General features: G+C 37.7%; 2 protein-coding genes across 6 annotated transcripts in view; both read right to left on the reverse strand.

Moving 5' to 3' along the window:
• Positions 1-215: 215 nt before the first annotated feature.
• The window catches only part of LOC128256024 (probable nuclear hormone receptor HR3), a 34,656-nt gene continuing 7,696 nt past the window's right edge, over positions 216-27,175 (reverse strand). For 2 of the 4 annotated variants that reach the window (XM_052986026.1, XM_052986023.1), the window contains exons 2-9: positions 4,619-4,846; positions 3,994-4,162; positions 3,625-3,794; positions 2,917-3,020; positions 2,698-2,844; positions 2,387-2,630; positions 2,163-2,313; positions 216-1,510 (exon numbers count right to left, since the gene is read on the reverse strand). In XM_052986026.1, the coding sequence (XP_052841986.1) occupies positions 1,390-1,510; positions 2,163-2,313; positions 2,387-2,630; positions 2,698-2,844; positions 2,917-3,020; positions 3,625-3,794; positions 3,994-4,162; positions 4,619-4,846 (1,334 nt within the window). In that variant the 3' untranslated portion in view covers positions 216-1,389. Of the gene's footprint in view, positions 1,511-2,162; positions 2,314-2,386; positions 2,631-2,697; positions 2,845-2,916; positions 3,021-3,624; positions 3,795-3,993; positions 4,163-4,618; positions 4,847-18,651; positions 18,792-27,175 lie in introns of those variants that run through there. The other 2 variants (XM_052986025.1, XM_052986024.1) reach the window with 2 other exon arrangements.
• On the reverse strand, positions 19,607-24,224 carry LOC128256027 (putative uncharacterized protein DDB_G0283051). Of its 2 annotated transcripts, none has more exons than XM_052986030.1 (2): positions 23,679-24,224; positions 19,607-20,179 (listed from the first exon to the last, which is right to left on the reverse strand). In XM_052986030.1, the coding sequence occupies exon 2, from the start codon at positions 19,977-19,979 to the stop codon at positions 19,614-19,616; it is 366 nt and encodes a 121-aa protein (XP_052841990.1). In that variant the 5' UTR covers positions 19,980-20,179; positions 23,679-24,224; the 3' UTR covers positions 19,607-19,613. The 2 variants fall into 2 exon arrangements, with proteins under 2 accessions (XP_052841990.1, XP_052841988.1); XM_052986028.1 differs by having other exon boundaries at positions 23,589-24,224.

Raw genomic sequence — 27,175 nt, forward strand, 5'->3', positions numbered from 1 at the left:
TGCTTGTCTTTATTTTTTTGAAGATTTCTTTTACTCGATTGTTGCATCGAACTCCGTGTTATTTTCTGCCAGGATCTGTGGAGGGAGGGGGCGGGAGAGGGCGTGGCATGCTGTCGGGGTCGGTCCGTCAGTCTGTTTTGGTTTTTCATTTTATTTAAGCTTAAGTCTTAGAAACAATAAAAGTTTTTAATTATGCGTAGGATTTCATATCAAAAGTGTTTTGTTTTTCGTTTTATTTCTCTTTATTTTTACTAAACCTTGGAACCGGATTGGGATTTGTCTATCATGTATATATATAGATATATATAGCCCTATATATACGTGTGTGTATGTACGTAATTATGTTATATTTAAGAAACTAATAAAAAGTTGTTTTTAAACAAAATATTGCATACTTTTATGTGCTTGCTTGAAATTTCCATGTATTCTTTCGATTTCTCGCTCACTTTAACTGCTACTTTGCTCCTTCTGTTTTGTTTTTTTTTTTTTTTTGCATCCTAATCCTTAATCATCTGTTTCCTCCTCTCTTCGTCTTATGTAAAATGTAAAAACGTAACGGTAAATTGTAAATATATTGTAATTGCATTAATCAATATAATTATAAGAACACATTTTCCGAGATATTCGATTTTGTTGTTGTTTACAAAGAAATATTGTTGTTAGGCATATAACCAATAAGACATAGTTATAGTTATACATACATCTGCTGTATATATAATACACATACTTTAGTTACAACGTAAGGCAAAGACAACCTAGGCGGGATCGGGATCGGAATCGGGATTTATTGAGGGGGGGGAGGGTTAACCGAACTTTAGTTCTGGATGTGCGGGTTGGAGAATTTTGCTTGGTTTTAAGTACTTAGTCGATCTGATCTGCTCGGGTCTGGATATGAGAGTTGGGAAGTTACATACATATACATATATATAGTATAAACTCGAAAATCAGAGTTTGATGCCCCTTGCTCGAAATGCAATCGGTTTCGGTTTCGGATTCGGTTTCGGTTTCCGTTTCGGTTCTCTACGAAGCAAAAGTCTTAACTGAGTTAACAATATTTTTGAAATATTTCCCCTTCCCATTGCGTCATCCGCTCTGTCATATATAATATATATGTATATAGATAGAGTTCTTTTTAAGTGAGTCCTTGGCGAGGATCACATCCTTGGTTGTATGCTAGCTTAAATCATGGATAAATTTCTTGTATCTGCCGCACGCGCAGTGGTTGGATATTCAAATAATTATTGTTGCCGCATCCTGCGGCCCTCAGTCCTCGAGCAGCGGCGGCTGCTGCCCGGCAGGGGGCGCCACCGGCGGCAGGACACATCCGGTGGCAGCCGCATCCTCGGCAACCTCGTCCGCGGTCGTCTCCAGGAACGGCTGCTGCTCTTGTTATGTCAGGTCCTGCTGCGAATCTATCGAGAACAGCTCCTTGTACAGCGCCGGAAAAACGACGTTCGGGTGCTGCAGCTTGAACTTGCTCAGCGATTCCATGTGCAAGATGGAAATGTCGCTGGAAAATTGGCGAAAATTGCGTGTTACAAACATGTGGTAGATGGTAGATACATTTGTGCTTGAAAGAAATTCCCTTACTTTAATTTATAAACTTTCATTAATAAGGAAAATATCAAACAGAGGTTTTTAACATTTTTTAAGCTCACTTAATATTGATGTGGTCAATTTGGCATTAAAAAAATAAAAATTTTCAACCTAAAAAACTACTTTTTATTTAAAGCTGCGACATTTTTTAAATTATTAGGGTGCTTCTCATTTGGCAAGTCCGAGCTTCCTTATTTCTGAATGTTTTTATAAAAAAAAACTCAAAATAGAGCTGTAAAATACCTTTTAAGGTCTAAGAAGTCTAAAGTCATAAATAAAAAACAAAATTTTCAAAAATCGCCCAATTTTTTAGTAAAGCCCCTTAAGGGTATTTGATATTAATCTGAGTAATATAAACAATCAATATTAGGATTCCTTTACAAAAGATAAGATTTAATAAAATTGGTTAGCTATGTGCTCATTATTTTTGAGAAATAATCGCTATTTGGAAAACTAAAGAGCTTAACTAACAATATTCTGCTTTACCATACTATTGGGCCTAGTTTTTTTGCTAATAATTGACTTAAAATCTTTCTAAGCACCATATGTACCATTCATTGACCTACCGGAAATTGGGTATGTTATTCAGCAGTGTGTCCAGCACGGTGACATCGCCCTTGAGCGGCGCATGATTCGTTTCCAGCTCCTGCCGAATCGCATTCATGCTCAGATTGAAAAGCCTCTGTATTTCCGTATTTCCACGCACTCCATTGCGTTCTAGAAAAGGGAAACGGGAAACGTTAAGTTACAGATAACTAAATAAAAATGTATTTATTTAAATAAATCGCACCTGGCCAGAGCAGCACTAAGCTCTGATACAGCGCCAGTTCGGTTTCAGTCAGTTTGAGTTCGGCTATCGACTTGGCCGTTTGGAAGATGCGCGACACCAGACGCATCTCCTCCGAGTCGGATGTGTAGAACGCCTCCTGGGGCAGCATCACATCGCCGTAGAGTACCGCGTTCTGTGAGAGATCTAGCAGTCTGGACATGCGAACAATCGCCAGCTCAAACGAGCCCGTCTTCAGCAATAATATCTAAGCCAAAAACAAATAAAAATAATATCATATTGAATATTCTTAATATATTTAATTATAATATTACCTGATCGTCCTGACTCAGGCGCATGAATCCCGGTATTAGCTTAGCAAATTCGATTATGTTCTGTATCATTTGTGTAAGCTTCTCGGCGCAGTCTAGCCATAGTTCCTCTTGGCCCAGATTCTTGTAGTACAGAATGCGCGACACATCCTACACAGCGAGAAAAGATTAAATACCCAATTATCCAGGGCATACTTTCGGGGCTTCTCGGTAAACACTCACCGGCTGCTTTCGGAACATGTCGTGCACAGCTTCCAGTTTGGTATTTGTGTTGGCATGCGCCTCCGCCAGCGTCTTGATCAGCACATCGTTGATATCGCCATCCGCTAAGAGGTATCAGGTATAGGTAATTATCAAATTTTTGCAACAGTTTTTATGACCCATTTTTGAGAGATCATAATGTTGCATGCTAATCCTAAATGTGGGTTTAAGAATGTGAAACCAAATCGAACTTGGCAGCTTAAAGCCAACTTTTGGTAACAGAAAACAAAAGACTTCAAAGATATAACATATAATATAAACTTTGCAATCATTTATAATTTTAAGTTTGCTCTTTAATATTATGTTAAAATTTTCATAATAATCCGAAAATCCAAGATCAGATTTATTTGTTTTTAATACTTTGCTTAGTTTTATCATTACACATTCTAGTACTAGACTTTAAGATATGTATACAGTGCACACAGGTTCTGATTATATATTTTACCGATAGTTTAAGTTGTATACATATAGTTTAAATACATATATGTTAAAGCTAATTAATTAAGGTTGAGTTAAAAAAGAGTAAACTATTATTTTTGGAAAAGCTTTATAAGACTTTATATGGATTGTGAAATAAAACTTGTGGAGAAAACCAATCTAAGATATTAAGGGCTTTTTATGGTTCGAAATTAAAGTAACTCTTAGAATTGGGAATGTCCCCCAACTTACCGTGACTAATAAATTCGGGATCGATTATTGTACTGCGCGGCTCGTAGGTGGTGCTGTCCACGTAGTCCGCCGAGATGTCGTACTGCATGGTCTGCTGGGGCGTCACCGAGGCCGAGTAGCCGTAGGGACTGCCGTAGCCCACCTCGTTGTTCGAATAGCCGCCGCTGTAGCTGAGTGACAAGAAGGGCATTACGGGTCGGGATCGGTGATGGCAGACGGGGAAGAGAAGAGCAGACGAGAGTAGGGAGATAAAGATCGAGGTCACCAGGCGGGTCAAAGTCAGGGTCATGGCCAGGGTCAGGGGTCAAGGGGATCGTGGACTGATCAGAACAGGGAGCGGGGGACGTTCGCATATCGGTCATACTGCACCTATTGTAGTTGTTGTGATGCAGCTGGTCGCTGCTCGAGGGCGTCTGGGTGTCGTACACGGAGCTGTCGGGGGCCGCATCACTTTGGGCCCTCATCTGGGCCCGGTGGAAGCGCACCTCGTCCTCGACCTTCTCGCGCTGCTTCTTGGACATCCTGCCGAACTTTACAGCTGCAATGGGGGGTGGTTAATGGGGGCGGGATAAATACATTAATGCAGTGCGCCAGTTGATCACTAGCACGCGGAGAAAAATGCGGAAATTAAATCAAGATGGTTTTTAACAAAGGGAATTTTGATGCCTAAGCCAATAACTATAAAAATACCTTTTTATAAAATATTAAAATTTCTCACTTTTTTAGGGATAAACTTTTTTGTTTCGAATCTGAGTACTTTAGATTGTGAAATAATTTAATTTAATATTTAATATTCTAAAAAATTAATGTTAGACTAATATAATTATTTAAAAACACAGCACATTTATATTTCTTTTAACTTATTTTCTTAATTTATATAGAATAAATTGGCAAAAGTTTGAATGTCAGAACCAGTATCTTATTTTAACGCATAAATTCAATTTATTTTCCAAGCAAATTTCTCTGGGTGCACCGCTTAACTCTTTTTACAGACCATCACGACTCATTCCAAGTTTTAGGCACTTTTGCAGTCTACAGTATTGACATCGGTTGCGATTAACGCGGTCCACCACACACTGTTTGTTGCGCGGACACTGGTAGTTCACCACGGAGCTCTGCGACCTTCGAAAGAACCCCTTGCAGCCCTCGCAGGTGATCACGCCGTAGTGCACGCCCGATGACTTGTCGCCGCAGACTTTGCATGGAATTATCTCAATTTGAGCTGCAATGAAATGATTAAAAAATATGGGTTAGAATGTTGCTATTTAAAAATGAATTATGCTATTATTTTAGCTGTTCCTATAATGTGTTATAATAAATGTCGCAGCATTATGATTAATCCGAATATCCAATGGATAAATTCCTTGATACAAATTCCATAAGCTAAGTACTTAGCGTATCGATCTTGCTTATGGAATTTGTATCAATGAATTTATCCATTGGATATTCTACTTTTTATAAACGATAACAGTTTACAGTCTATAATCTCTACAAAAAGTAGTACCAAAGTTATTAAATGGTTTTTTTCACCTATAAATAAAAACTGAGTTTTAAGAGATCTGGAAAACATTGGTCTAAGACTAGTTTTTTTAATGTAAAGTTGCATATGTACATATTGAAGAAGTATAGGCCCTCTAAAATCTTGAAATTGCAGGCCTCAAGTAATTTCTAATAGAGAACGCCCCGCAATTACAGTCAATGGATTTCCGATGCCAGCCAGCCTCTTCATTGTCGGAGTTCAGACAAAGCCACTTCGACCCCAGAGAACTATTGCGCAATATTGTAATGTATTATCCATGCAGCACAATGCACGCGGTACCTTAAGCCACTTGTCTGCCCAGACAATAAAGAATAGCCCGACTGTGAAGAGGAGGGGGCGGGATTCGCAGAGACGGAGGGAAATAGTGCGACAGCTGTTCGGGTTTCCCTTGCCGCAATCCTTTCAGCAGTGATGGTGATGCAATTTCCTGATCAACAGCAGTGCACCATCGCATCGCTGAGAACTGGTTCACAGAGAGAATTCAAATCTGCGGCCATTTACACTGCCCTGCAGAAGTGGGGTGAAAAACATTCTTGTCTGTGAAATTAGTTGGTTTTGACTATAGGAATTGAATATTTAAGAATTGAATATTTAGCACGAAAGTATGGTTTCAAATGTAATCCTACATAAATTTTAATTTTTAAACAAGAAAGAAAAATATTTTTGAATTTGAATCAACATCAAAAAGTGGGGAAAGTATTTTGTTTTGTTAGTTTTTTTTTATTGAACAGCTCAAAAGTCTGGCACATTTAACACATTAGTATAAAAACAAAATCATACACGTTTTAAATTTTCGTTATAAGTATACAATTTTATGATTTATAAATATATTTTTAAATATGTATATAAATAAATGAAATTAAAAAAAATATCTACTTAAAACTAGGTAATTAAAAAATGCATAGAAATTTAACATTATCCAAGAAGAAAAAGAATTAAAATGTACTTATAATGTTTTTTACAAAAGTACTTGAAGTACTCAAACTTTTGTGGCCTAGTGTAGGACTTAAAAGCCAGTGCGAGAGGGAAGGTGGAGCGAGGGAAAGAGCGAGAGCGGCAAATTGGGTTCGTCTGGCGGCGGTATTGTATTGTGTAATCTAGGCGCTTTGCCTTGCGTATTTGTATTTGTATTTACCCACGAGGATGAAAGATGCGCGCTGAACCGAACGAACACAATTACAGACGCAGCAGCATCAGCGGCGGCAGAAACGCTGGCAGCGACGACGGCAGCGTCGTCGACGTCGACAGAGGGGGGAGCACAATCAAAACACAACAGAAAGCAACACCAACACGAGCGCAGCTTAAAAAATGTGCCAAGCGCTGTCGCTTATTTTCGGATCGGAGAAATGTGTGACAGATGATGAGTGAGTGAGTAACCCGACTGTCTTTGTATGAGTGAGTGACTGAATGTTTTTCAAGAGTCAATGAACTTTTCCCACACGGCAGTATCTCACACTCACACAACATTCTCGAGAAGCGAAGAAAAATAAAACAAAAACAAAATCGAAAAGAAAGTTCTCTGCTCCGGACTCTCTTCCAATTTGTCCCACTCTTAGGGGGCTTCTCTTAAAAGAGCCGCGCTCTTTCATTGCAACTGAGCGGGCAGACAGATATTTAATTATGCTAGAATGTGTGTCGTCATCAGTGAAAAAGTAGGGTTTTAAGATTTAGGTTTAAGACGGTTTTAAGGGGCTTGGGGCCTACTTAAGGCGCATTAAAATTTTTATCGTTCTCAGGCATTACGAAATACTTAAAATACTTGCACGGAAAATGCAGTATTCGTATTCGCCTTTCTCCCGAAAACATATAAATCTTTATCCGAAGTACCGGAATGTGCGTGTTTATGGGTCTTCAGACAGATAACTCGGGGGTTGCTGCAGCAAAGAGCGAAAAGCAAAGAGAGGGGCACATTTACCGTTATTACAAGTAAAAGCTTCAAACTTTACAGCCATTCAGGCACTCATTTGTATGCAGTTCAGGAAATCGATAAGTCAACCGATAGCACTTACACATGTATGTACTTTAAAGGTGGAATTTGCTTAAAAAGCAATCCGAAAAATTTGACTAGATCTTAAAGTATATGAAATTAACTGTAGTTTTAGTTAAATACTGGTACATAAAACCGATTAAGATCCGAAAATCGAGTATAACTTTTCCCATTTACAATTACTTTAAAATTTTTGTGTGCAAAGTGACAAAAATTTGTTTTTATTAGTACAAATTCTCCGTGGACTTCGTAGTTTATGTGTTTAAAATTATAAAACCCCCACAACTTTCTTATATTATTAGAACCCAAAAATGTCTGGCAAAAGCTTACATGGTAACAAGTTACCTTAGGGTTATTAACCATTAATCTACGCATATTTTCGCCCTCATTTGGGTTAACAAATAGTAGGCGCAAATATTTACTTAATATGCGGTGTGGAAAAGTGTGTCATGAAATACATTTTATTGTCTTATTTGGCATTTTTTGCGTTGTGTACTTTGACGGCGAGAAAACAAAACTTATGACATACTTTTTCTCGAAACGAAGGCAAATATTGGGTGAAATTGTTTGCTTATCAGAGGCGAAAGGCAGGAATTAAAAGGCGAATTTAGTGTACGCAAATAGTAAAAAGAAATGCATACGATCTGAGTTAAATTTTCAATTAAATACAATTTTTTTTGTGAGTGGCACGAACGCCTTTGCTCAATGAAAACGCATCCATTCAATTATTAGGTAATTCCACATCATCACGTACACGCACCGTTGTCGGATAAAAACAAGTTACATTCAATCAACTAAAAAACTGCATTTCGTTGTTGATCAACCAACGAGTTTACTACGCATATTCAGCTTAAAAGAAAATTAATTGCTGTATAAAAGCGGCTTAATAAAATAAATTCTGAATGGCCAACGCCAGCACACATGAAAAAGAGCCAAGCGGAAAACCGCCCAAATGTTTTGCATATGCAATTTATTTGCACTGCACCGCGGGCTTTCTTTTTCGCACTGCTTCTGCTGGGTGCAGCAATAACCAGAAGTCAAAATTAATATGTTCTTCTTTATTGCGAATGCATGCCAACAAAAAAATGCAGTTCGCCAAGAAGCAGCACAAAGCGAGTAAAAAGTGTAAAAAGCACTCGCACATGCATATGTGTGCACACTTGCATACGAAAATTAATATGCAACGACATGTGCTAACGAATAAAAATATAAAAACACGGGAGATCGGGCGGGACGTATGGCTATAATGGGCGGGAGGCGGGGGGCACCGGCCGCAGGGGAGGGGCTGCTGCATATGAATTGCAGTTTTTGGCACTGCGGCGAACGGCAAAGTCAAATAAAATAACAATAACAGCGCCTGAAACTATAGAAATGATATACGAAAAAAAACACTCACATAATATCTCACGAACAGTCTGACTGAATTGAGCAAAAACTTTGTAAAATAACTACAACAACTTGATTGATTTATAATTAAAAAACCCATTTTAATACTTGTTTAAAATTTTGTTGTAACGAAATAGATATATTACAAATGTTTGCTGTGAACTTTTTACTAATATTGATCTTTTTGATCTCTAAAAGACAACTCTTTTTATTGTATGTTACTTAACTTAGAAAAACGTTAGAGATATAGACAAAGCTATTTCAATTTGTCTACAGAGAGTATAGGCGCCATAAAGTAGGCAATGCTTTTCGTATTACAAATGTTTGCTGTGAATTTTTTACTTATATTGATCTTTTTGATCTCTAAAAGACAACTCTTTTTATTGTATGTTACTTAACTTAGAAAAACGTTAGAGATATAGACAAAGCTATTTCATTTTGTCTACAGAGAGTATAGGCGCCATAAAGTAGGCAATGCTTTTCGTAGACGGCTTGATTACGAGCTTCTAAAATTATTGTGAACTTTATTTTGCATTTAATTGAAGTGGTCACAAAAAGGCATTGTTTTTTTTCAGTGCACGATTATCTCTTCTAATATCATACGTTTTTTAGAGAAGATAATGTATTACCGGACTCAATTGTCAATGAAACTCACTAAAGTTTTTATTGCATTCTGAAATCTACATTGTTGCATTTAAAACATTTATAGCATTTTTACATTCTTTTAACCACTGTGCTGAGGCAAAGAGTAAAGCACAGTCAGTTTTGAGTTGCCCATGTGGCAGCGCAGTCGACGCTGCTGCGGTTTCTGCTGCTGTTGTTGTTACTGCTGCTGCTGCTGCAGTTGTTGCTGTTGATGTTGTTGCTGCTGCGGCTATTGCACAAGTTGCTCGTTCGTCGAAACAACAACGACGGCAACAGCAGCGACTTCGACGTCGGCTGAGGCACGAGCTCGCAGCGTCGGCAATTCGCAATTCGCAACTCGCATTCGCAGTGGCAAAAAGCAGCTTCGTAAGTGGGTCAGCGAGCTGTGGGGTCAATGCACCAGCCGACTGCCTTGTGGCCAAAAGAGAGCCAAGAGAGCTTACAAAGCCAGCCGCGCTCTCTTCTCTCTTCTTATTTTTCTCTGCTCTGTCGTGTTTCATTCTTTTGCCGCCAAGCAAATGCTAATAGAAAACTGGTTTTCAGCTTTCACAAATAAAAAAAAAAAAAAATAAATGAAAAAAAACAACAAATACAAAAAAAAGGGGGGCGGAGGTGGAGGATGGGGTTAAAGGGGGGCTTTTAGCCGGCTGTGCGAAATGCCGTTAGGGAAAAAAGAGCATTAGCATTAGCATTAGCATGCTGGCTACGTAATTTGTCGCTTTCTTTTCGGCCAGCTCATTGTGGCTATTTTCTCTTTGCATATTTGCAGAAGGCCGTAGAATGCCGTTAGAATTTCGTAAGGTCCAAAATTCATTCATCTCGAAATATACATAATATTCGCGGCTATAAACTTTGGCTAACGGTTCCGTTTCTTTTTTTGGCCACATGATGAAGACGTTGGCTTGGCATTTTTGTAATGTTTACATTTCGCACTCGCTCGCTCCTTCTCTTTTCCCCATTGCTGTCCCTTTCGCACTGCCGGCGTACGTGACGCGCTCGTTCTTTTGTTGCCAACAAAAGAATTTCTCATATACAAATTTTTGACTGGGCCCACAAGTTTATTGACCCACGGAACCAACCAAAAAAAAAAAAAGAGGCTGAAACAGCGGCAGCCCAAGAATTTGCCATTTTTAGTCGATTAAATGAAATGCTAAGCATTTTCACCAAATGATGTAATTTCTCTTCGTAATCCGATCGCTTTCTATACGAGTTTTATACAAAGTATTGATGAGAATGCCCAAAAGTATATACGTACACCTCAATTAGTCAGAACGGCGGACACATGACGTATGCGCAATTTATTATATTGTTTCCCAAACATCACGTATACGCCGCTTCACGTGATGATGGCAGGCGAGAACAATTGGCAATATATCGAGAGAGAGCGGGTGAAATTTACTGGTTTTCTTCGAAATGATTCACAATTTTGTAAAAAATTTCACTTGTAGATTTAGATTTACGGCCAGCTATAAGTTGTGTTTGACACACCAAAATAATTTGCTTTCCAGATATACATATATACATATTCTCACGGAGAAATGTTGAAAATAAGAAAAACAAGAAAGGAAACAAACTTCGCCAAGCTGAAGTTTAAATGCAATGTTTAAAATAAATGGAACGTTACTAATACGTCATCATATTACTTAATGTTTTCAGCAAAACGGAGACAAGTTCCTAAATCCATTTAGCTTAATATCACTCGGAAAATTCTCTGAACAATTGATTCAGTCGGTAAATGCATATTTATGTGCCTGACATCGACGTACCCCCACCCCAAAACATACCCACAACGCAACATAAAAAGTAGGCCTACGGCATTATTTATGCACGCTTCAAATGCACCAGCAACGCTGCAGCATAAATGAAACTCAACGAAAAAAATAAAATAGAAAAACTCATGGCAAATACCTTGAAAACCTCAAAAGCCACACACAAAGCTTGTAAACTGACTTCTTTGGTTTCTGATTGTTTTTCTTTCGCTTTTGCGCAACAAATGCACTTAAGTAGCCAATTATTTATGGTATTTAAGTGTTTTGACTAAAGCATCAACCCAAAAGAACTCGACATCAACTTTTGCCGTTTGCAGTTTGCAATTTGGCCAAAACAAGAATTTTCAAGTTGAGCCAGACCAAGACACACGTAAAAATATCAAATACAAATGTATACGAAAAATGGCATCTGTGTGGGGAAAAAAAAGTTCTTGAAGAAAATCGATTCATAGTGGTCGTTGGGTTGATGGAAACCAGGCAAACTCGTTTTACCACCATTAATTAAAATTTGCTTTTTTTTTTGGTATTTTGGTTGAAATGTCTGCAAAATTAACAACAACGATTGCAGTTTGCTACTGGAAAAGCAGAAGAAAAACCCAAAAGAGCGAGCGAGAGGGGGGATACCGGGCGGGCGGGTGAGTGGGTGAGTGGGGGAGATAAAGTGCTTCTATCCGCCCTGTTGGCTGTACCGCCGCTGGCGTCATGCAAATTGTAATCAACAAACAACAAATTTTTCTGTAGAGTTGAAAACTATACTGCAGGCACAGTAAGCACTCGCCTTGAGCGTGGACATGTGTATTTGAAATTATCCAAAAAGTAGCTATTGTCTAGATATCGTTATGTATGATATACTAGACTCTCTTTAAAAGCTGTTCTAAAAATTATCAAAATAGGGAGTTGAGCAATTTCAAATAACTAAATTTTAAGCTGTGTAATAAGAACACATTTAGCAAAAATGATTTATTATTATTATTATATACAATTTATTATATTATTCCATTTCATAAAACATATTTAATATATATAAAATTAAAAAGGAAAAGTTAAAGGTAATCTATTGTTTCAAAAAAAGAATTATGGAAATTGTCATACCTATATGTTCGATAGAGTTTTATTTATAATTTAATTTATAATTACTAAGATAAGAGCAATTAGATATATTAATTGTAAGAATAAGTGAGCAAAAAGGCTTTGAAGTAAAACTTAGATAATATATATTAAGATACATAAAAATGATGCTTTGAAATTAGTTAACTTAAAGGTGGATAAATTTTGAATGGAGTCAAATTAATGGGTGACCCAATGTAGGTCCACTGTACACTGCTGTTGGACCAGCAACAACAGCAGAAAACATTCATTTTGTTTTTCCACTTTTCGCTGCCAACTTCACCCCCCTTTCGGTCGCTTCTGGCCTCCCAAAACCCCCTCTACACCCCCCTGGCCCCAGTCGCTTCATCATGCAACTGTTCGCGCCGCGTCGCACTAATATCCGTCCTTGGCTCGTCTGTTCAACTTTGTCCCAGTTTTTCGCATTTTGTTGGCGCGCTTTGCCTCCACAAACGTTGGCGTTGCATTCTGTCTAAGTGTGTGTGTGCATTTGAGTGAGTGTATGTGTGTGTGTGTGTAATCGCCCAAGTGTGTGTGCCATTCGTGTGTATATATTTGTCTATTCATTTGGCGACGCGACTCAAATGCAATGTCTGTGAATCTGTTTGTGTCTGCATTGTGGGGCACATGCAATCTTTTATTTGCTGCCTATATATATACATATACACACACTCGCGAGTAATCACGAATATATATATATATATATAGTATACCCCTAGATATATACCTCGTATATATTCGTGACAAACTCACGCACAAAACGTTAAACTATGCGAAGAGTTGCATAGATAAGATACGCAGCTGGTTGGTGAGCGGGGTTTTCGGGGGGTTGTTGCATTGGAAAAAGGCGTAGAAGGGGGGGAATGAGCGGGAGGGTAGGGGCAGGGGCCCACTCATGCATCGCATTTTATGTCTGCTTTATAATTACTAGAATATCATTTAATTTATTTTTTCGCCGCTGCCTAACATAATGGAAATGTTTGTCATTTCAGCTATTACATATTTTTCGAAACCACACTTTATTGAACGGATGTCATTATATGCTCTCGTGGTGTATGGTGCATATTTTCACATTCGAGAAACTGCAATTAACCTAATAATACCGAGAGTTAAATTTTAAAGGTTGTAAATTAATGCACCTATTTAATCTAAAAATCTACAATTTAGAGAAAAGTTTTGTAAATTAATAAAAGTTCTAAGTGTAGTAAAATACTTAATTTTTAATAATTTAATATTAATCAGAACATAAAAATAAATGGAAGTCAAATTCCGAAAAAAAAAAAAAATTAAGCCTAAAATATTAATGCATTTTTTTTGTTATATATAGCTTTTTAAGAGATTTATTTAAAATTTTGTCCTTCCTAAAATAACAAACATTTTTTGAATACTTGATTTTAAAATAAGTCAGAAGTAGGATAGAATTTTCAGCATGCCCAATTACATAAAATAAGTTTTAAGTACTCTAGATCTCTTCGTGTTTAAGGAGTTTTGCTCTATGTAGTCTTTTCTATGAAATGTTTTGCAACGCCGTAAAGTATCAGTATCGCCCGGAGAATTACATCGCCTTTAACTATAGAACTTTCTAGTTTTCGTTCGCCACTCAAGTCTAGTATTCTATTTTGATGTCTTGTCTATAGCTTTGGTATATAGCATTGAAGTTGTGGTGGCCTTATGACACACATTCTGTGGTTAAGCTTATCTCGTGTATATGTAAAAAGTTTTTTTTTTTGCCGTACTTATACGTAAGGCTCGAACTACAATAGTTACCCGAGAAAGACAAAGAGATAGCGACTGTTCCATCTCTGTCGTTGATCATTGTCCGAAAATTAACATGTAACTATCTATAAAATGAAAGGAAGCCAAACTTTAAGCGCACCGCTGAATCAATATGCCATATCTTCTTTTGGATCGATTGATATCTCTTAGACATTTCGATGGGTTGGGTTATGGGTCTGACAAATATCTGTAAATGTTTCGTGTCACTATCTGGACGATTATGTTTAACCGAGGTCGTTGAACTCAGCGCCTGTTCACTCATCTATTTGGCTGGCTTTTTGGCCACACTCTTGTAAGTTTCCATAAATTATCAGAATAAATAAATATGTGGTTTCTGCATTTCATAGTTTTCTAGGACATAAGCGAATGAACTTTTCGGGAACAATAACAGCACCAGGGAAAAAGAACACATTACTCTATTTGCTTCCAGCAGACAGACCAGAATATTTCAAAATATTTGCATGCTCCACATACGGAAACTGTATGGATATATGGGGGTGGGAATTGATGGGAAATTCCATGCCAAATTTAGGTTTTTTTTCGAAAAGAAAAGATGTCTGAAAATGCTCGCTGTGTTTCAAAAGTTTAAGTGCGACCATATTTATTTCCAACATCTGTCAAATAATGGGAATTTTGGAAGAAATGTGTATGCCAAAGATTTTCTGTGGCTTGAAAAAAAGTGAAACAAATTTTATAACAATTTGAAAAGTCAGAACTAACAATATTTTTAAGGATTTTTATTGCTATTGACATTACCCTTGTTAAGCTCAAATTTTATATCATTAACATGCGTGCGCTATAAATTTATATATTTATAATCTATTTAATTAATTAAAACTCATAAAAAACAGTTAATTGTTTTAGTTCAATAGATTCATATAACTCTTAAATACAAAACCCTCAATGGATACTATTCCAACAACTATTTTCTTATTTCATTGCACTTTTAAATATTTTTATAGCGATTAGGTGGCCTATTCCTTTTTTTTAATGATCTTGAATTTATATTCACATATACTTGTATTTCTTATTTAAAAAACACTTTAAGCACTTTGTTACCGATCATTGTAGCCAAAAAAGAACCATTTCTTTACTTGTAATTATTTGTATTAATTTTAGGTACACCTTTATTGTTCCCTAGTTTAAAGAGATTTTTAACTAAGTTCCCTAAAATTGTTTAATAACTTATCATTACTTAGCTTCGCACTAGTAAAATCCTATTTATAAACTTTTATCATCTTTGCTTAATCGAAGAAGTTAACGGCCTCCCAGAAAGGAAGTCAAAAGTTCGGCGACTTTTCTACGCCGGGCAATTAAAACGGCATTTACATGAGCGATAGAAGTCGTAATCGTGGAAATTCACGCAATAATTGTCAAACAAAGAAGTGGGCAACAGAATTTCTCTCTTCCTCTCTCTCTGGTTTGTATTTATGGCTCCAAAACTTTGACTGCATAAATAATAATTTTAGTTTGTTTGAAAAGAGAAATAGAAATGGGGGAGAAGTGGAAAAAGCCATAGAAAGTAAGGCCCATTGTTTGTTGTGTTTTTAATTTTTTTGGTTTTTTTTTTTGTGTTGGATGTTGTAATGTGCGTGGCGTGGGCAGCGCTGCCGTCGTCGCAGTCGACGTCGACGCACGCTCCCGCATAACAGTCAACGAACGCGCCGCTCTCACGCACTCTCGCCCGTTCTCCCACTCTCCCGCTCTGCCACTCTCTCCCCAATTTGCTCTATCAAAAAGTGCGTAAGTGTGCGTGCGTGCGAGTTGAATGACCGCCGAAAATAATTTTTTCCTCGATTTTAGACTTTTACTATGTTGACGCTGGCAATGATGATTGTGAGTGTATGACTGTGTGCTTTGGCGCTTCTCACACAGATACACAGGAAAAAACACTACTCATACAAAGGGACGTTTTGAGGGGGCTTTTGGGGAGTTAGCCCCTGACTATATATACATATTTTAATTAACAGACAAATTTAAAAAACAAAAATAATAATGATATTAATAATACTGTTCTTTATTCTGAATAACTAAAAAGTGTAAAAATTAGTTATTTAAAATTTTTTTTTTTAGTTTCTGAAATTAGGCACATCAATTTTAAAAATCAAATTTCATTGAGTTAATTCATTTACTTAAAATTAAATAAATGTTTTTATTAAATTAAACTACAAGTATCAAATTATACTTTTTTTTTACTAGTACTTGGACATCTTTGGATTTCCAAAACCCCATAGATGAGCCCCATTCTACGCCTCTGCCCACACGGACACTCTCTCAGGTTGTCAGAAATTTTGTAGCTTCATAGTTTTTGGTTTTTCGTTTGTTTCGAGTGTTAAACGGGCGTTCGCACTATCTCGCAGGGGCGTTGGGGGGATAGGGGGCGGGGCCGGTTTGGGCTTGGGCCTGCATGGGTCGCTTTTTTTCCACACATTTCATTTTGTTTTATTTGATACGCATGTGTCTGTGAGCGGACTACACAATCAGCTAAGGCAACAGCAGCATTTCACTATACCAAAACTTTTTCGGTATGGCTTTTTTGAATATTTTTTATTGTTGCCACTTCTCTCTTCCCTCTTTTTCCAAGGGCCAACGTTGTCAACTCTTTCGCTTTTTAAATTTCGTTTTTGGACGCTTACTGTTTGCGCCGCAAAATTTCTTTCTTTCACTTTGCCTACGTTTCTATTTGTTTCACAAAAGGAAAGGCGAAAAAACAACAGTGAAACGCAGTAGCAGCAGCAAAAAGTGAAAATTTCAATAATGAAATAAAAGTTGATTTTGCGGAAGTCATAAAGGCAAATTGCATGCCAAAAGTAACAGTGACCAGCGGTCAAAAAAACAGAGTCCCTCCTTCGACCCCCATGCAGTTAACTTAATTACTTACACGCAACTTCGAAAACCAGGGTATAGATTGCTGCCAGTGATTAAGATTTATGTTAGAAATAATATCCTCCATGTTCCCGACCCAAACCTTAATTGCATTCGCAGCTGACCCGCTAAGGGGTCAAAGCACCCCAATTAAAAACGTATTAATTTAGTTCTTAACTTTATTTCCTAGGCTTTCAGTCCTAAAAAGGAGTGAATCATAAATTCATGAAGTCGAAGCTAAGAATGAGCTTGAGGAAATTCGTAAATGGAAATAAATTTAAACTAAACTTACCAAAGCTAAGCTACTATTCCCCATTCAAGAAAATAAAATTTATTGAAGAAGTATATGAAAATATTACTTTTAGCAGCTTTTCAAAAATGTTCCTTTGTCAGTATAGTTTAAGATTTCTTAAATCTTGCAAAGCTCCATGAGATCTCTTTTACACATATAAGGTAACAGAAGGAATCTTACTTGCACAGACCCGGATATTCCGTTTATCAGACTTAAAGATATGTATCTTGAGTGTATCATTAATATCCAAGACCTTTTATTTTATTTAAACTGCCTAAGTTTCTTTTTTTCCGCCGAATTAATAGTGCCAAAAACACAATTAAGTCAATTGTGAAGAGCAAAAAATACAAATCTGCAAAATAACTGTAAAATACAATGAAATAAGCTAATTATCCAATACAAACAAACTAGAAATTCATACTCGCATAGTAATTTATTTATATGGCTTGTTGAAACTTTGTTGGCATTACAATATCGCATATATACGTATATATGTAGGTTTTTATGACTAGCGCGCGAATTTTAATTCGCAAGTTTCTTTTTCATTTTATTTTATTATGATCTCCTGCTGTACGCTTTTTATGACGGCCCAGTTATATATACAATTTGTATCTTTGTATCTTTGGCAGCAGCGAAGAAGAAAGGGTCTGCAGCCGTCTCTTTCCTGTTCTCTGATTGCCTTTTCGAATTAGTTGAATTGTCAATGCAAAAAGGCAACAGGCCCCTCGCATACAAACGCAAACACGCGCAAGTGGGTTTCGTAATATTCATTTGGCTGTCTTTCTTCATTTACGAATTTCATGGATTTCCCTTAAATAATTTCTGTTGCTGTTGTTGAGAAACCCAAGTGACTTTCACTGCCAAGCCAACGAAAATACAAAAATAACGAAAAAGAGCAGCAACTCATTTCGGGACCAACTGACTGACTGACTGAGTGACTCCACTCTGCCACATAAAACCAGCAACTTAACTGGATTTCATTAAAATTTATACTTTATTTTGCTTTTGCTGTTTTGTGCAATTCTCTTGTTACTTTTAGCGGGATGAAAGTTCACACTTGTCGCTTACTTCACTTGCTGCCTTTGGAATATCTGAATAATAGCCAAAAAATTGACTTCCCAAAGGACTTATATCAGTGTATCAGAGTCTGCAAATACATTATATAATCTCTATGAAGGCGGAACTAGCACTTATTTTATATCCACTATAAAACGGTGGCTTAAGTAATAACTTTTTTTCATAGTGCACAACTTTTACTTTTATCCGTAAAGGCATAACCTATCCATAAAACTCTTACAAATGCACAGATTGTTATGATTGTTATTAATTTTCATTTAACCTCAAGTAAAATTGTAGATCCGCTTTTTCAATGTTGATTGTATTGTATTTTTCTAGTCAATTTGTGAAAGTTTAAATTTTTTATATGTGTTCTTATTTAAAAAACAATTAAGAAAAAAAAATATTTTATAAATAAATATATCTACCAGTTCCATAACAATTAATACCATTCTCTTAGGTTATTTTAATAAGTTTATTTATTCGTTTGGTTTTTCTAAAAAAAATGTATTAAATATTTCCCTATTTTTTATATAGTTTTTTGCTATTTTTCCTCTCAGGACAATTTCAACGTAATTAAAGAGTTTAAATTAGTTTGGTTTACCTTTGATGGAACCGCTGGAGTTGTTTTGTCCCGCTGGCGATTGGACGTTGCTTTGACCGAGGTTGTTTGCGTGTGCTTCCAGTTTCGAAGTGACGCTGCTCCACATGTCAAACATACGTTGCGTATACATAATTATTAATGGGAAATGCGAAGCTTTGGTGACGTTTGTAACGTTTGCTGTTGTTGTTGGTTTTGCCGCTGCAGTTGATTGGTGAAATAGTTATAGTTATAGTTATGTACACTTGGTATCAGTTGGTGCAACCGCTGATGAACACGGGCACTCACACAGACTGCCATACGCGGCGTATGCGCAATCTGGCTGCTCTTTTTGCAGTTGAATGAATTCGAATTTCGCTTAGGTTTAGCTTAGTTTAGTTTTTTTTTTTTTGCGTTTTTTGTAAATATGTAAAACGTTGTATACAATATTTAATATATAGATATATATACTTTATATAGCTGCCCTTCGGTTCAAATGGTATTAGCCAATCGTCTTATTGCACTTGGTCTTTACTTATGTATGTTTTGTGGCTTGTGTTAAGCTTGTCCGTGGATGCTTTTATGAATGAATTTTCAGCGCTTTTCGCATTCAGTGTGAATCAAGAATTATCACAGTGTGTGTGGGTGTTTTGTGAGACGGGGGCGGGGGCGGTGTGAGGGGGCTTGCCAATCGATATATATTTATGTATATATATTTTGTTTGTTGTATATTGCTATATATCTATATGTATGTATATAATGATCTAACGTTGTCAGGCCTGTAGGTACTAAATTGTTGATGTTGTTGGATCTGATGTTATATGTTGTTGCTGCCGCTTAATTATTGTTTTTTCGTTTATTAAACTATTTTTTAATAAGACACTTGTTCGCGTATGTATTAAACTGGTTTAGTTATCTATCGTTATCGTTTATTTAAAGCAATTTTCTATGATTTGATAATATCTATTTAAATCGAACGACCAACTTTAACCCTTTTGCAGTATGTGCAGATTGTTGCTGTTGCTGCTATTGTTATTGCTATTGTAGTTTTTGTTTTTGGTTGCTTTGGGCAGTTGTTGTTTTTGCTGCTGTTGCTGCTTTATCACTTTCACTGCGTTGTTGCTGCTGCTGCTTCTTCGGTTACTGTGATTTTTATTGTGTTGCTTGTTGCTGTTGTTGTTGTTGCTGTTGCTGCTGCTGCTGTTGGTTTCTTTGTTGCTATTGCTGTTGCTGCTGCTGCTACTTTTGTTGTTGCTATGCTCATTGTTTTGTCGATTTCTCTGTTTTGCTTGATTCCAAATCAAAATTTCCAAAAATACGAAAATTTCACGACAATTAATTCCGGAAGACATTTAGGCGCAATCTGTTTCTCATCGATTCGAACTGTCGCTGCCTTGGAAACGTTCATCTGTTTTTCAATATGGTTTAATTAGGCCCTTAGCTTGAACACTTTGATGTACAAAATGGTTTGGCCAGTTATGTAAATACTTTTGCTACGCTCTGTCAGCCATGGCCAAATCATGGCATTCAGCATATTGCACGGGAATGATGTCTGCAAGTGGGGAAATCGATACATAAGTCAAACGATCTTTGATAGCTCTATAAACAAAGATCGTTTGATCTATGTATGCCCGAGAGTGTGTGTGGCGCTCTTTATTACATTTTCATTATTTTCAGAAAATTTATACCATATTTAAATTTAATTGTACTTCAATCAGAAATCAAAATTTATAGTTGTAATATTTTAATTTACTTATCAGAATACACATGACATGATCTTGCCTATAAATTCATAATTATTCTAGGACCTCATCGAACTCAGGGAATACATTCAATAAATATAAACGTATAATATTTGTTTCTGCGAACTCAGTGCGAAAGGGCAAATGACATGTTTAAGCCCACAGATATAGTAAATGATATAAAGTATCGTATAACATCATGTCCAGTGCAATCCCACATTTTCCCTGTGCAGGCATCGCAATTCAGGAACTGTGCCGAACCCCCAAACCATAAAGTATAACCCGTAGCTCTCCCTTTTTTCGGTTGGCAACTCCCTTAGGCTACTGATGACTATATGGACATGAACATGGAAAATCGATACAGAAATGGGATTTAAGGGTGCCCAGACAGACGGTGGGGTTTTCGGGTGGGGGGTGGTTGTGGGGCTAATGGGTAAAAACTCTGAAATGCAGCGCATAAATCTCGTCGCCAAGCATAGTGGGTGTGTTCCTGTGTGTGTGTGTGTGTGTGTGTGTGTAAACATAGAAAAAAGTTCTATGACCCAAAGCTCAAACACACACACACATAGAAAATGAGCGACAAACGAGCCGGCAAACCCAATGAATATAAAAACATTTTTACTTTTCCCTCTTTTTTTTTGTTGGGGTGGCCAAAGGGGGGTTTTGGGGGAGTGTAATCACTTTGTTGGTGGTTTGAGGGTGGCTTTTGGGTGGCCATGCGGAAGCCTCTGGCAGACATATAAAATACGTCACCAAAGCGACAGCAACAACACTGAAATTGTGCCAGCTCAGAAACGGAGAGAGAGAGGGCAAGAAGAGAGAGACGGAGACGAAGAGCGGGCGAGAAATTTACATATAGACAAAGCGCAAAGAAAACGCTGAAAAGAAAATGAAAATGAATAGCCCCACAGTGGAAATGAAAAATTCTCTCGCAGCGACAACGAACTTACTAACGGTACTAAAGCTAACGAGCCGGTCAAGCCGATGATGAAGCAGAGCGAAAGAGAAGGACAGAGAGAGCGGAGAGAGGCGGTGAAAGGGGGTGGGGCAGGAGGGAGGCGGCAGAAGCCGAAGGCGGTTACAGTTACAACAGCAACAGAGCGACAGCAAAGCAGACGACAAAGTTTACAAGGCAGCGCTGCCGGCGACGCAGTTGCAGCGCTGCTTGGGCTGTTGCTGCTGTGCTGTTGTTGTTGCTGCTGTTGCTGTTGCCGTCGCAGTACGTTGACGCCGACGAAAAAGACCAATGACCTATGGGTGGGCTCTGCCGCTGCCCCCACTTTTCCGCCTGGGACTTCTGCTTAGGCTGTTTTCCGCTTCTACACGGCCAGAAAAGCCATACGAAATGCTCCTAAATTTGGTAATCTCTTGAGATCCCATTCCGCTATCAAGACCCTATCTTTAAGATCGCTTAATCTCATGTGTTTCATTTTAAGAACTTATTTTTAACAGACTGCAATGCTACGGAAAAATATTTAAGACTAAGGGATCATCTAGAATCTTAAATTAATTTTTACATCAACAACTTAAGTTTTAAAATACTTATTATCTTTATTGAAATTATTTTAGTTCTTACTTATTCCAAAGCAGTGGTTAAAAAAAAATATGATTTATAAACATTATTTGAAGCTAAGTTACAATGAGATCCAAATTTTGTTTTGGAAAATAATTCATTAATGGGTCATAAGATCATAAATAATATGCTGATCATATAAAAGATTTTAAATATGCTGTTTAATGTTTATGTCGGAGATCATTACTCCAATTTTACTAAGACAGATTTAAGTAATCTAGGATATTTGGCTATTAAAATATCATATGCATTTGCGATTTCTTTGTTAAAAGTGCTTGAACTGCTAAAATGTATCCCCAGGAATAGATGAAAACAACACAATTTTCTTCGTGCAGCACCAGTTGTTGTTGTTGCTGGGGTGGCACACTTATGGGGCGACACATGGAGTGTGCCAGTATGTGTGTGTGTGTGTGCTTAGCAATGTTGTTCCACTAACGGTAATGCAAACAGTCGACTAAAAAGGCCAGGGAGCAGTGGCAGCAGGCGGAAAAGGAAGCGCAGAGTGGGTGGTGCTGGCGACGACCGACTTTGCTCTGCTCTGAACTCGCCTGAACTGAAAAGTCGGTGCAAGTACTCGTACTGCCGCCTCTAACTGCTTCTAACGACAACAATAACAATTGTTGATAATCATAAGTTGCCACAATGGACACAGACACAAAACTGCAGCGGCAACAAAGGGTCTAGAAACTGTGGACAAGAAAAGGGCATAGCATCTCGTGCTTTGTGCCCTGAGATTCGGGCTTCTAAGATCTGCACGGAGGATGGAGAAGAACGGCAAAGACAATGGACCCAGAAGCACCAAGTAACAGATACTGGGAACACTATGAAAAATTGCGAAAAGCTTTCAACTGACAGTTGGCAATAGTTGCTAGAAAAGGGGTTGTTAATTGGGGGAAACTATTACCTATGTATATGGGGGACGCCAAACAAGCTAGCCAAATGTTATAGCCGATATCCACAAAACTTGACTTTAAGTAATCAAATTTAAAAGAACAAAATGCAAAAATGGGAATCATTAGAAGTCAGAAGATAAATTGTTGAAAATGTTGACGTCCTATACTGGCAAAGAAACGTTGTTACTTAGTTCTTAAAATCACAGAATAAAATTCCAAATGGAATAGATGTTCTATTAAAGGTAGGTTAATGTGTTTTATCTTTTAGAATCTATAGAACCTAGTCCAAGTTGGGTAAATACTGCAGTTTTAAAAATTACTTTAATGAAGTTTCCAAATTGTAGATGACAAACCCTAAAGCAAAAGCCTAAAAGGAATGCAACTATTCTATAAAATTGCATCGCTTTGCATTAAGTAGTTCAAGTGTTAGACACGTGTACTTAATAAACCCCGAATAGGCAAAATATACATATATAAAAACAAGCAAGCCTAAACGATGTCATAAATTTCTATTTCCCAATCATTAAATCCCCGATCGTGTGATATATCCGAAAACTGGTGGCTAGCTATCCAATTAGAGGCAAATAGATTATTCCAATAAATTATCCAATTTGCGAGCGACGAAGCCTGCTTTCGTCGTGTTGCGATGAGGGATTTTCCTGATGGATTTTCGGTTAATTTTCATTTGGTTAATAATATTTTGATATCCTTGCGGCACACACACACTTGAGCACACATCGATCGTACACATACACAGAAATTGGCTTTGTTTTTGTTGCACAATCGAGGAGGATGAGGATGTGGGAGGGATTCTCCAGGGTTTTTTTTTTTAGGGAGTATTACGTCACTGGCACTTCCGTTTCCGTTTTTTGTTTAGAGAGGGCGCGCGTAATTGCAGTTGCAGTTTTAGGCACGATGTGGAATTTGAATGCACACGATATTGATTGATTGACTGGTACTGTATATATAGCGATATATCCTATGATTTTGTTTTGATCTGAAACCGAACAAACTTCATCAGCCGCCGCATGTTGCAAGGCTTTAATTTGTATTTTGTATTTGATGTATTTTGGCTTCAACACACTAGCACACACTCGCGTCTCGTAGTTTTGCCTTTTTTAGTAATTTTTACTTTTTGGGGGTTCGATTTCTCGGCAGAGTGGGGGGGTGGTGAGGCGTTTTTTTTTTTTTTCTGGAGAGGGGCGTGGGGGTCAAAACGCATAGGCACACGCACACACACAAACGCACACACGGACGCGGACGCGAGCGATGGGAAATAAAACGGTACAGAGTATAAACAACAACAACAAATAATTAATAATAAAGATACAACGCGCCACGCATCGTAACCCGCCGCCGCGAAACGCTCAATTCGAGGTGTAGCTGAAAAGTGCCGCAAAATGTTATCGACTGTTCGTTGTCGTCGTGCGGCGGCAGCGACGCCGGCAGCGCAGCGGCGGCAATGCGGCAGCTGAGCTCCCGCTCCCCCAAAGAGAGTGGGAGCGCACAGGAGAGCGAGAGAGAGAAGTGGGTATATGTGTCTCTGTGCCGATGACTTCTTCTTCAGTTCGCTGCCCCAACCCCCCTCCACTCCACCCCTTCCCCTTTTGCGACGTCCGCTTTGGGCCGTTCATTCGCTATGGCAACCGTTCGCCCGAAAGAGAGTGTGGGGCATAATCAGCTGTTATCGCGGAGGCGCTCGCTCTCTCTCTCTCTCTCTCTCTTTGAGCCCCACAATTTCTCTTTACCCAAAAGAGAGCGAGAGCTTTTTTAAGGAAGCGCCTTCAATTAGCAGGTCAATTGCTTTTTAGGCCAAAATATTTGCACTGCAGTTGAATTGCCATCTATTTAATTGCACTTTTTTTGCTTTTGGCCAATTGTTTCAAATACTTTTTCGGGGCGGAAGTGGAAGTTGGCCCTAAATTAAACTACGCGAGTCCTGTCAACAAGCGTTGAATGATTGACTTGCTTGTAATACCAAAATTTTATAAAATTAGTAAGGCATATGCCCTAATGCCAAACGATGCTTGAACGTAAATGTTGATACATCTCAAGATATTTAAGTCCTGTTAATGACTATACCGAGCAACTGTAATTACAGTATAATTTTTAGAAAATTTTCATATGAGCTAGCTAATAATTGTAAAGTGCGCCATAAGGTAGGCAAGCTTTTTTAACAGGGAATTTAGTAATGGGTATCTTAAAATGGGGTATCAGACAAGGAGTACTTAAATAAATATATAAAATGTAGGTAAGGTACATATTCCGAAATAGATTATATAAAAGATACAACTAATCATTATAATTTGTGTTTAACAAAGTCTTCAATCATATCGTTATATGAAAAAACTGTTGCTGTGAATAATTAAAGTTAAGTTTTTTACATAAAAAAATAGTTTGGGTGTCTTAAAAATCGTTCGTCGCACCAGCTACACCAGTTAGTCAATTTTATAAAAGATGTCTGGTTCTGGTTAATGCAGAAAAATTAACTGGGTTAAATACCAAAACAGATGAGTTTTTATGCATCTATTTTTATTAATTTTATAAATATTCAAGCCATTATGTTTGCAAAAAATGCAAAAAGCCAGAAAAAAATCACCGGACAGTCAAGGTGAACTGCACACGGAGTTTGCTGGCCAATTAAAAATGTTAAAATAAGTTTAAGTCATTTGGCAATTTGCTTTCGAAGTTTGCCAAAATGAAAAGCAAACCAAAAAAATCAAAATAAAAAAGTAAATTTCCATGTAAATGTTGAAAACGAAAAAGAAACAAGTCAACTTTGCTCAAGATATAAATTAATATTTCGCTAAAGTTAATTTATGTATTTTCGTTGACGCCAGATACTAAATCCATTAACTCTGCATCTCGCAGATACAAAGATACATGTGAGCGGAGCATAAACCGCATTTTGAATAGACGCGAAAGAGATGAGTTGGTTACGAAATCGCCAGGCAATATCGATGAAGTTTGGCAAAATCGAAAATATGATAATGAAACTTCGCCACGCTCGATTGGAGACGAAATCTCATGCGGCGCTGACCTGGCTAATAGCCACGGATCCAGGCCCAAACGACCGGCCAATAAGCAGAAGATTCATGCATAAAATGCAAAGCGTTGTCCAACCAAATTATAATGAACCTGGCTCCGATTCATATAGGAAATTACAACAATAAAAATGAGCCCCGCCACATACCCCTTCGCAAAAGTGATAGTGCGAGTCCCAATGGCGCAGATATATCTCGTAATCCCCGAGATTGCGACATCTTCGACGACGGCGACAACGGCGGACTGGCAAAGTCCATCGACCACGTTCAGGGTCGCCTCATCTGCAGAAAGGTTCGGATGAAGAAAACCTTTATGTTTTTAGTTTTACATTTTTTTTGCCAACTACCATTATGTGGGCTAATCATTGTCAAATCCGCTTGTGAATACATTCCCCTGTTAGAGGGCTCTGAACGGGTTTTCAAAACTCATTTAAATCATTTTGAAAATTTCACGTGACGGGTAAGTAAAAATCAATAAATTTAAAATTGCCTTGATATGAAAAATAAGTTGTTTTTAACAAAATGGTTTCTGTATCATTAATTGTTTAAATTTTTTTTAAATCCTTTCAATATTATTACCCTCTAAATGGCTTTCACATTAGGAACATTTTAAAATAACAAAAAATGATTCATATTGAGTTGGCTTCTATTTCATTTTGGGCCTTATTTTTGACTTGGTAAGAAATGTTTTTCTTAGTGTATATTGTGCTTGAATTTGTAAAAACTTTTTTATTTTATGACGCACAGCTACAGAAACAGTTTGTATAGCCTCAAGACATTTGGGAATTGTAAAGGAATGTATATCATAGAAGAGATCGATCAGTTAGCTTCTGGAATTGGGAGAGCAGATTGTCTCAAAACAAATCTGTGATCGATTCTGTGGAGCTTATGTTTTGTTTTAGTGGGTACAGCAATTAGGTAACGATTCATCGCCTCGATCATCAATCACGAGCCCAAAAAAACCGACGTTTTGGCCACCGCCCCAGCCTGCTAATGAGCCGTGTATGTGGATACGGTGGCCCACAGCGCACAGATATCAACAGAGACTATAAAATATAGATCAATCTTGGCCGAAACTGTAGGGCTTCTGCATGAGAAGTCGTGTCAGTGCCTGACACTCATTTGTAGTCATCAAGTGAACCGAGCCGAGGGAGCAGAATCGAGTCGCTGGCCCGAGGCGCTGCCAAATCAATTTTTCAGCTTAGCCGCCCCCTCGGCTTGATCCCGTTCTTTGCTTGACAGCATGCACTGAAAACAATACCTTTAAAATACTTTATAATATAACTACATAACTCT

The sequence above is a fragment of the Drosophila gunungcola genome, assembly GCF_025200985.1.
Source record: "Drosophila gunungcola strain Sukarami chromosome 2R unlocalized genomic scaffold, Dgunungcola_SK_2 000013F, whole genome shotgun sequence".
NCBI classification, from domain to species: domain Eukaryota; kingdom Metazoa; phylum Arthropoda; class Insecta; order Diptera; family Drosophilidae; genus Drosophila; species Drosophila gunungcola.

Excerpts from the sequence above, each read along its gene's own strand:
- LOC128256027 (XM_052986030.1), bottom strand. The coding sequence starts at position 19,979 with ATGTCTTCCGGAATTAATTGTCGTGAAATTTTCGTATTTTTGGAAATT.